The sequence below is a fragment of the Zeus faber genome, assembly GCF_960531495.2.
Source record: "Zeus faber genome assembly, chromosome: 1".
NCBI classification, from domain to species: Eukaryota; Metazoa; Chordata; class Actinopteri; order Zeiformes; family Zeidae; genus Zeus; species Zeus faber.
Genome location: NC_137193.1, coordinates 13,683,796 through 13,694,216, shown reverse-complemented (window position 1 = coordinate 13,694,216; position 10,421 = coordinate 13,683,796). Strand labels below are relative to the sequence as shown.

At 48.9% G+C, this 10,421-nt stretch overlaps 1 protein-coding gene across 1 annotated transcript in view; it reads right to left on the bottom strand.

The window, feature by feature from the left end:
- rbms3 (RNA binding motif, single stranded interacting protein) overlaps positions 1 to 10,421 on the bottom strand; it is a 244,616-nt gene that overhangs the window by 85,049 nt on the left and 149,146 nt on the right. Inside the window, exon 5 of the mRNA XM_080017529.1 lies at positions 4,445 to 4,602. Within this exon, the coding sequence (XP_079873655.1) occupies positions 4,445 to 4,602 (158 nt within the window). The remainder of the gene's footprint in view (positions 1 to 4,444; positions 4,603 to 10,421) is intronic.

The window sequence follows — 10,421 nt, the reverse complement described above, 5'->3', positions numbered from 1 at the left end:
CTCTCTACCACCCTCCCTCCCTACCCATTTCTCTATCTCTTTCCCTCCCTATACATCTCTCCCACCCTCTCCCAACCCCCCCCCCTCCCTCCCTGCCTCCCTCTCACTCTTCCTTAACAAAGTTATGATCTCACTCGCTTCCGCCCATCATCCATCTCTCTGACCCTCCATCCACCCCTCTCTCCTTCCCTCGCTTCCTAGCAGCCTCCCGCCCAGCCTGCGTCAGGCAGTATGTGGGTCAGCTCGCTGTGTCTACACATTGTGCCAGCGTGAGTCAACTGATCTCTTTTCACAGCGACTCGCCTTAAATGCCCCACCGCGGCTGCCAGCGAGCCTCCGTGCACGCACTACATGCACAACATATCCACGTGCACGCACACGCACACGCACACACGCACACACGCGCACACACGTAGGAGAATGAAACACGAAACACAACACGTATAGATGCGTACGCGTCGACACTGTATGTGCACGAACACACACACAGACATGCACACAGGCCAACACAATTACACAGACATGCGAGCGCCCGGTCCCATGTGCGTTTCATAACAAGGAGCAGCCCGGCGGTGCCGAGCAGATATTCGCGAACAGCAAAACGCAGCCTCCGCCTTTCACCCCACGCCAAGGCAGAGCAACACCACAATGAGGGCTCTGCAAGGCCAAGACCAAAGAGAGTTTCATGAAGCATGGATGGATGATGTGTGAAGGGATTGTATTGTGTTTCTATCCACGGAGGAATTGATGATAATAAGTCCTTAGCAATAACGTGTAATGCTTTATGTATTGACGCGTATAAAACCAGCGAGTACTAACAAGATGATAACATTGAAAGTTGAGCAGTGAGATTGTAAATATTCTTTGGAAAACAATAGGCTGCTGTTGTGTCTCTCACTGAAATCTAATTTCCTATCCTTGACAATATTATGGAACAAAAAAAAAATACCTGTTGACCTGGCTTCTCGTAAAAAGCAGAGAATAGGAACGTTACTTAAAAAAAAAAACAATACTCCCATCAAAACCAACGCACAACTAATTCCATTGCTATTGGATATGACTCCTAGTCTTGCATAACCAGACCTATGTCCACACATTGTTTTAACGCTGATCCAGCGCTGGAGTTGTTGTTTAACATAGTGATGGGGACCTTGAAAACGGTAACTGCTGACTGAAATGGTCGCCCAATGGCAGGCTTTATACCATCAACCTACATGAGTCAGACTATACACTGATCATTAAAACCAGCACTAATAACCACTAATATTGTGAAGCTCCACCTTGTGCCGCCAAAACAGCTGTGACCTGTGGAGGCATGGACTCCACAAGACGTGAGCAGCAGATCCTTTAAGTCCTGCGAGTTGGGCGGTGGGGCCCCCATGGATCAGGCTTGTTGTTCCGGCACATCCCACAGATGCTCCATCGGATCAGACCCTAAACCCGCCCATCCCCATGGTGTAGAAGAAAACCTGATTCATCAGACCAGGCCACCTTCTGCCATTGCTCCATGGTCCAGATCTGATGCTCGCATGTCCATTGCAGGAGCTTTCAGTGGTGGACAGGGGTCAGCATGGACACTCTGACCGATATGCAGCTACGCAGCCCCATACGCAGCAAGCTGTGATGCACTGTGTGTTCTGACACCTTTCTATCACAGCAGTATTATCTTTTACACCAATTAGTGCTACAGTAGCCCTTCTGTGGGATCCGATCAGACGGGTTCGACTTCAACCCACATGTAAAACTTGTTTTAACGATGTTCACTTTGTTTGAAATGTTCGATTTGTTGGTTGGTTTTTCTCAGTTTGCAGCTGCTCTTTGCTGCTGGTAGAGTTGCGGGTGGAGACACAGCTCCACATAATTTGTTACCATAGCCACCATCCACCTTCTACATTTGTAGTGTCTTCCTGCACCAAAACTAGCAGGCAGTTAAAGGAAAGAGCAGGAAAAACAGGGTCAATGGCTTTACGTCGGCAGGGTCCTTTTGATGCTTTTTTTCATCTCCAACAAAAAGAAACGCAAACGACATCCTAAGTTTAGAAAATATTTTGTCAAGTGACAACAACATTATTTTCTTTAAATAACGTGCATGGTGCCAAGTCTAACATGGCACCATGCACATTACTTAAAGAAAATAACATCATTATGTGATGCACACTATTTTTTACAACTGGTGGATAGTTCCATGGTGGCTCTGGTTGTTTCATCCTTTAAAAGAGAAAAGAAAAATCGAGAGAAATGAAAAGATTTTATTCACACGAACATCTTTGAGATCACTCTTTGAAATGAAAGTCAGTCAGACAGTCAGTCAGTCAGTCAGTCAGGTAGCAGCCAGTCAGCCAGCCAGCCAGCCAGCCAGGTAGCAGGCTTCCTGGCTGGCTGCTGAGTGTCTCAGGTGCTGCTGTCTGCAGTGATTAGCGCTGTGCTTGGAGTAATGGACTCTGATAACAGTAATGGATCGCTCCACAAACACTTAACAGGGTTTACTCTCTCTAATGCCCCTCGTGGCCCCGCCCTCAGCAGCTGTTCGACTGCCACCCCCGCTCGGTCCCTCTGTCCCTCCACCCCTCTGCCCTCCTCCGCCCGGCGGTGGACACACACACACACACACACACACACACACACACACACACACACACACACACACACACACACACACACACACACACACACACAGACACACACAAGGCACTGTCATTCTCTCGCTTTCCTGTCCAACCTTTTTCCACTGACCCGCTCTCTTTCCCTGTCAATCATCTTGGCACCCTCCTCCTCCTCCTCCACCTCCTCCTCCCTCTATTTCTCACTCCCGGTAACTCACCGACACCACACCGCAGGCCACTCATTTTCTCTTTCTCTCCCTCTCTCTCCCCCTCTCTCTCGCTCTCTCTCTCTCGGTGTCTCTCTCTCTCCCCTTCTAATAACCTCTATGACAAGCTCCATCCTCACCGTCGCTATTGTTTGACACTTGCGTCCCTCTTTCCCTTCACGTTTCTCTCTTTCCCTTTTGCATCTTGTCTTCTCTTCATCCCAGTGCGGGCTGCTTGGACAGGTGGCCTGTGGCAGATCGTTGGGTGGATGTCAAAGTGTGTGTGTGTGTGTGTGTGTGTGTGTGTGTGTGTGTGTCTTTGGGAATTCACTTCTACCATGCATGCATATTGCCTCTTTTTTGGCTGTCTGAGTTTGCATGTGTCCTGCTGTAACCCCTGGTAATAGAGCAGGGAATGAGGGGGGGGGGGGGGGGGGGTTGCTCAGCCAGAGCAGGTGATTAAGAAAAAATCCCTGCAAGATGGCAGTGCTGTGGCCTCCCCTGGGTAAGGAGGGGGGACGGATGTGGGGAGAGGAATGAGTGCCCGCTGGTTGCTAGAGAAGAAAGGGACAGAGCAGTTTATGACTTTAGAGGATTAACAGGCTCAAGTGGAAAGTTTTCTAAGTGAAAAAGTAAACAGTTCGGCGATAGGAGGCCTGCGGTGGGGGAATGAGCATGTGGGTTCTTAAGGTTGTGAAACGCATGCCTCAAAAGACACACACACACACACACACACGCACACACACAGACACACACACAAACACACACACACACACACACACACACACACACACACACACACACACACACGCACACACACACACACACACACACACCGTGATGCATTAGCTAATAACAGATGCTCACAGACGGGCACAGGGAGGTTTGACAGACGAGCTTAGCAAGGAAACACATTCCCGTACAAGTTTCCACTGCTTCTGCTTGGAGGCGGCGCACATCTTTCCCTTCAAGAAGCATGTGTGTGCACCTACAAACGTGTGGCTGCACGAGTGGTCTCCATGTGCATGGATGTGCATTTGTGTGCACAGATACACGACTGCACGGATCCACTAGTTCAAATAGTATTGCAGCTCATAGTGTTAATTCAGCAGCAACTGGAAGGAGCAACCATTCACATAAAAAGTACAGTAACACACTCTGAACTGAGTTTTATTCTTAACCTCTTTGTTGTACTCTAACTAACCGCATGGAAATTTTTGACCTCAGGTCAGTGTAACATTAATAGAATAATGCCAGCAGCTATCAGCATGGTGCAGTGTGTACGATCTCCCACGAAGCCCTGGGGGTATGCACCCAGTAACCCTGCCCAAGGGTCCTTGAGCAGGATATATCACTTTAATGCTAGGCTAAGGGCCACTAGAGCTGTAGCTTACCACGCACTCACACTTTGGACATGCCAAAACACAGTATTTATTTTCATGTACTTGCCAGTACTGAGTACTGGTATCAGGAGTAGGTACCATATATAATATATAGTATGAATACATGAGCACAGTATTGGATCCAATAACCAAGACTAGCAACACCATCTGTGGCCCCCACCCAATCTCAAACCCAAAGGTTCCTACTGAGATCACCGGAGCAACAGGTGGGTTCATTACTGCTACTACGTACCTGGCGAAGCCGACCCCCCTGCTGACGCCGTTAGCGTCCCTCAGTATCCGCGTGGAGATGACGTGGCCGAGGGGCTTCAGCATGTTCTCCAGCTCCTGCTCATCCATGGACACCGGCAGGTTGGAGATGTACAGGTTGGTCGGGTCCTGCTCCTGTTGCTGCAGGTCCGAGAAAGAGAGAGAGCGAGAGAGAGAGCAAGAGAGAGAGAGAGAAGGGGGGAAGAAACAGAAAGGCTTATTGCAAGGGTTGTGTAAAAAAACAGAAGAGAGCTACTGTACGTAGGGGCTCTGCGTGGTGAGCCGCCACGTAACACACAGCCCGCCTGTCGACGGTGCAAACACACTGTGGCTGAGCCTGCGTGACTTTCTGGCCCGGCTGACACTCCACTGACACACAGCTTCATCTTCCCTCGCACGCCGCTGCTGCGGGTCCTACGGTTGCTTGAATGTCATAAAACATGCATTCGACCTTCAGCATCCAATCAAATGTGCTGTCGCTCCGGCTGCATGGAGTCTTCCATCTCATCCTTTTCACCAGAGGCCGGTTGTGAGTCGGCCAAGATTTTAATGTGTGTGTTGGTGTGCTATGTGTGTGAAGGTGTACTGGGTACTGTGTGACACTGTTTGCTGTGTAGCGCCCAGAGGCTGCTGCTAGCAGGGTGAGGCATGACAGCCGGTGGAGACCGGGGCTAGAGACGGGCAGAAGGCCAGGCGAACTCTAAGGTACTAGTCAGCTAGCAAGCCGGCCAATCCAGTCGGTCGGTCAGTCAATCCAGACCAGTGACCCAGTCAATCGGCATGTAAATCATCCATCCATCACACTGGTCATTCAGTTCCAACAAAAACAACCATTCAGCCATCCACCCATCCATCATGTAATTTATTCATCCATCCATCATTGAAACCAGCCACCCAGTCAGTAAGTCAACTATTCAGTCAGGCCACCGGCCAGCGTCTGGCTGGCCTCCAGCTCCCATCCATCACATCTCCTCTCAACCTTCCTCGTAAAGCTCTGGACTACAGCTGTGACAGCCGGCATTACACACAGTCATCCGCAGAGCAGGAACCAGCCAGAGTATCACGCCGGGGTTTCATAGGTAACATTTCTTGATAAGCAGAACTAGAGCTTACAGGACAACTAAGCATTCCTTTGTCAAATGTAATTGTTCTTAAAAACATCCAGCGAACTAATTAACGGTTCTTGGTTTCGGCCGGAGGATCGTCACGGGAGTAGAGCGGAGACGAGCATCTGCCCTGAGAAGGTGTCCTTCACGAGACACTCAATCCCCACAAACACAATCCCTCCAGCCCGCAGGGCTGGTGATCCTCCAGCTGACCTTGTGACTCTGAATTTCTCCCTGTAAAAATCAATAGAGGTATCGCACAGTGTACCACCACTTGTACACCACCGCTAGAAGTTACCACTTTGTGGTCGGAACAGTAGTGGTATTCGTATGATTTTCAGATGTTATATATCAAAAAGGCTTGGAGTAATTGAACTTGCAGCGCGTACTAAATGCCCTGAAGCTTGTGTTAAATCAGTCAGGCACACCGGTAATAACTAAAAACAACCGCCTCACTGTTATTACTGGGTGACAGTGATCTAGGGCAGTGGGGGAGTCTTGGGAGAGAGGGATCTGTTATCAACTTTAGATCAATAAACTGGGGCGGGAGGCAACCCTCAGGGTAGAAGCGTATCTTGAAGTTCAGTTCAATAATATGTCTGATTGAGGGGTCTTTGGGGAGTGGTCCTAAAGAATCAAGATTAACAATCTGGGGGGGAAAGCTGTTTAAACGGAGCAGAGGTCTATCATTGAGTCTGATCAATCTCGCCGGCGGTGAAGGACCCCTTTGGGGAGGGCCCTGTCATCGAGTCCCAGATCCGCCGAGAGACAGCGAGCCAGGCCAAATAGCGGCGCAAATGGAGTAGGACAAGGAAAGTATATGAAAGCATGATGAAGCAACGTTGCAATGCGACGTCGAAGACGCGGGTTTGCCGCCTGCGAGTCCTGAGTGGCGGCACTGGATGACAGGTTTACACGCAAGAAGGATAAGTATATAGACACGACGCCTCAGGAAGGCAAACACCGCTCCCTAACAGTGACCAGTGCACATAAACCACAAAGACATAATGTTTCAACTCTTTGTTTACCACAAATCTCCTGACATTTCAACAACATTTCAACTCAATAAATACCCCGGTCTGACTGAATATTCAAATTGTTCCCAATCAAAGTGAGTAACGTGAGTCGTTGTTTTTTCATGCACAAACAGGCTGTCATGGCTGTCACAATCAATACATTTAACTGGAGTCTAAATAATTGCGGCTAACAATTTCATTGTCATTTTTTGCCACTAAAATAATGGCATAAAACAAAACTTGTAGAAATACATGTAAACCTAGTAGAGAAGAAGCATATAATATATGCTAAATGATATGCTCCAATATAGATTGGTATGTAAAACAACTGTTGGAAATGCCTAATTCACACATATTTCCAGACATGTGACCAACTCCCTCTTATCCAAGTCTCAAGCAAGACCCAAGTCATATTTATCTTGGGCAAGTCAAGTCAAGTCACAGGTTATGTCAAGTCAAGTCACAGGTTATGTCAAGTCAAGTCAAGTCGGGTCCTCAAGTCAAATCCCAAGTAAAGTCACTTTTTTCCCAAGATACTTCAGTCTTACCTGCAGTATCCACTCTATATAAATAGACAAAGTATTAGTACTAATAATTAGAATTATTCTAATAATGGTATTATTGGCCAATCTGATATTGAATTGACAATGAATTGAATTAGTATTATAATTATTGATATTCAGTGAAATAAATGTAATCAAACCAAAAACAAATAACTTTATAAAAGTCTATTTATTTCTTAAAGAAGCACAATGTAAATTTTGAGATGTGGCGCCCGTACAGTTTCTGAGTGCAATTGCACTTTTACGCCATTGTTGCAAAACTCGGTCCGGTGTCCGAAAATAATAACTTTTGCTTGACAAATTTGAACCTCATCGGACACGTTTCAATAACAGTCTATGTTACAAACACAAATATAAAGTACACCTAGGTTACAGTGCCCCTTGCACGGACCTCGCCGCTTCAGGGAGCACTCAGGGGGAGCCGGAGGGGAGAGAGGGCGTGGGGAGGGATGGGGCCCCTGCTACCGGTGCAGCTACCAGATGTGCTCGGCCTGGCAGATGGGCTCGCCCGCGTGAGTGAGAGGGTGAAACAAATGAAAGTGAGGGCGCCGGTGCGCGCCGGCTGGGCTGCGGGTGCCGGACGCGCCGCTGGCACGTATCATCCGCGGCGTCGGGGAGGTAGAGCGGCTACGTCTTGTATGAGCACTATTACCGCATATTCTGACTGTTAAATTTAGAATTTATTATTTTTATTTGATTTTTTTATAAATTACCAGGAAAATGAAATGACGAAGTGATGTAGTGCGGTAAAGCGTGACACGCTCTTCCCGGGGTTTCGTGCTCGAGCACAGATGTTACATAGTGCAAGAACAGGCATGAAAGAGGAGCCATTCTCCATATTACAAGTCATTGTACCATCAAAATGATTCTGCAGCTTATATAGTTATTTTAGGTTGAAAAAAAAGCTACATGTTATTGCTTTAATTACTTCTTATTCAAAATGATCTTGTTTGACCACTGTTCAAATTTGAATTAATCATTATTTGATAATTATTATCTCTTTCATGGAGAATTGTTTTCATTTATCTTTAATTTGAACTTTTTACGGAGAAATGTTTTGAGAACGTGTCTAAAGGGGTGGCACGGGGTGGGACCGCACCACGCTGAAATATGATTTCCCCACCCCTTGAGCCTCCCCAACACCATGGTGCTAGAGCAGAGGTTCCCAACCACCGGCGTCACTGCGGACCAGCTCGGCAGGGGACCAAATATAAACAGTCGGAACCAGTCAGGCCACGCCCCCTCCGCCTGGTTCTTGGGCCCCCCTGTGCCACCTCGTTCAAAAAATCCCGGAATGGCCCCTGCCAATCATGCCAATGCCATTCCCACGCGAGTGCGCTCGCATACCGGGTGACGTCACACTGACACTTGTAATGCGAACGTTTTTATACTTAACCATTTTAATGGTTACGTTAATATCTGAACTGTATGCATAAAACAAACACAAACCAGTCATTCGAGTTAACTTCCAGGTCCGAGACGAGTCTAAAGTCATTTATTTTCTGTCAAGTCAAGTTGCAAGTCATCAAAACAGTGACTCGAGTTCACATCTCCGCATGTCGCAACGCCCCTGACACTGGGTTTAAAAAAAAGGCCCCTTTGAATTTGCACAGAAACCTACGACCGCGGAGCGGCAGGAGAAGACCGCGATCGGCCCCGGCATCAGGATCAGGCGACGGCGTGGCCACCGTGGCAGCTCACCAAACAGACACCTCGACGCAACCCTCTCCTTCCCCGGCCCCCGGTCGTAGGGGAGAAGCTGCGGCCTCCGTCAGCGTGTCAGAGAGAATGTTTAAGAGGCCTTCTCTGGTAAGCCACAGGCCATGCCCCCCCCCCCACCCCCAACCCCACCCCCGTCTTGTTTTTTCTCTCCCGTGGACCGACAGGAAGAGTGGAACGAAGGGGAGGAGGAAGCGCCTCGACAAGCGCTCTGCCCCCGTCTCACCGTCTGTCGGCGGAGGAGGCCGGTCCCTCCCCTGATTAATTAGCCGTCTTATCTGACAGGACATGTAAGATCTGATTAAAGCCTACGGGAGCGGGATCGTTCCGCCGACGTCAAAACAGGAAATCAGCAGGCCGTCTCTCGTTGAACCAGGAAGTCAATTAGCCAACTTCAGGGCAACTAAACAACGGCTCTTTCTTTTGTCTGCCCTCCGTCCACCCTTTCGCAACGAATGAGACGTAATTAATTCTGCTCATGCAAAACAGGGAGGAAGAAGAAGAAGAAGAAGAAGAAGAAGAAGAAGAAGAAGTAGAAAGATTTACAGTGCACGTGTCACTCTCCTGCTAAGTCTCTCGAAAGTCCCTCGGCCCATGAAAGCCCTCCTTTCTTTGAGTTTCAACTCCTCATTGGAGGGGACGTATTCCAGGATTATGTCACACAGGCTTGATATTGTAAAACTGACATGGGGCCCCGGATCAAAGAGGTAACCAGCGCACCACACCGGCTGAGCCGGCGTCGGTGTGTGCGAGCGTGCCGCACGCCCGTACGCACACATTAGCTCCCATACGTGTTTGACAGTACATGTGAAAAATGTGTGTGTGTGTGTGTGTGTGTGTGTGTGCGTGCGTGCGCGTGCTTATGAACAGAATGAATCTTGAAATCTCGTAACAGTGGAGCGCCCCATTTTGCAAAGGGATTATCATTGGGTGAAGCAGGAGGATGTTGGCTGGTGGTGGTTGGGGCTGTGCGTGTGTGTGGTGCGGGGGTGGTGGTGGGGGGGGGGGGGGGGGGGGGGGGGGGGGGGGGGGGGGGGGCGTGGGCTGCTCTCCACACCGCCGCCTCGCTTACGTTTCCCCTTTGATGACGTTCTGCACCACAAAGCCCTAAATACCCAGATGAGGAGGGTTTGGGGGAGGAGTGGAAACGAGAGCGTTTTGACGGGGGGTGAGGTGGGCAGAGCCATTCCGCGCAGAGATTTAATATCCTTTAATGTCAGCCTTCGCACATGCTCAGCTGTCAGCCGATGAATGGAACAGTAATTCAGCCGTGGCTGTGTGTGTGTGTGTGTGTGTGTGTGTGTGTGTGTGTGTGTGTGTATTACATCCCACTTTAATGATGGTTGCACATGCCTATGTAATTCTATTTAAAATGATGTGAGCCTGCATTACTGTTTATGTTTGTGCGTGTGCATACACGTATGCATGTGTGGTTGTGTGCGTCTTTGTGCACTTGTGTTCATACAAACAGTGTGTGTGTGATGGCTGTTGTCGCCGTCGCTCAGCCATTAAGCAGTGTTGTAGAAGGTTAATGGAAGGGCTCCAGGCAGCGCTGG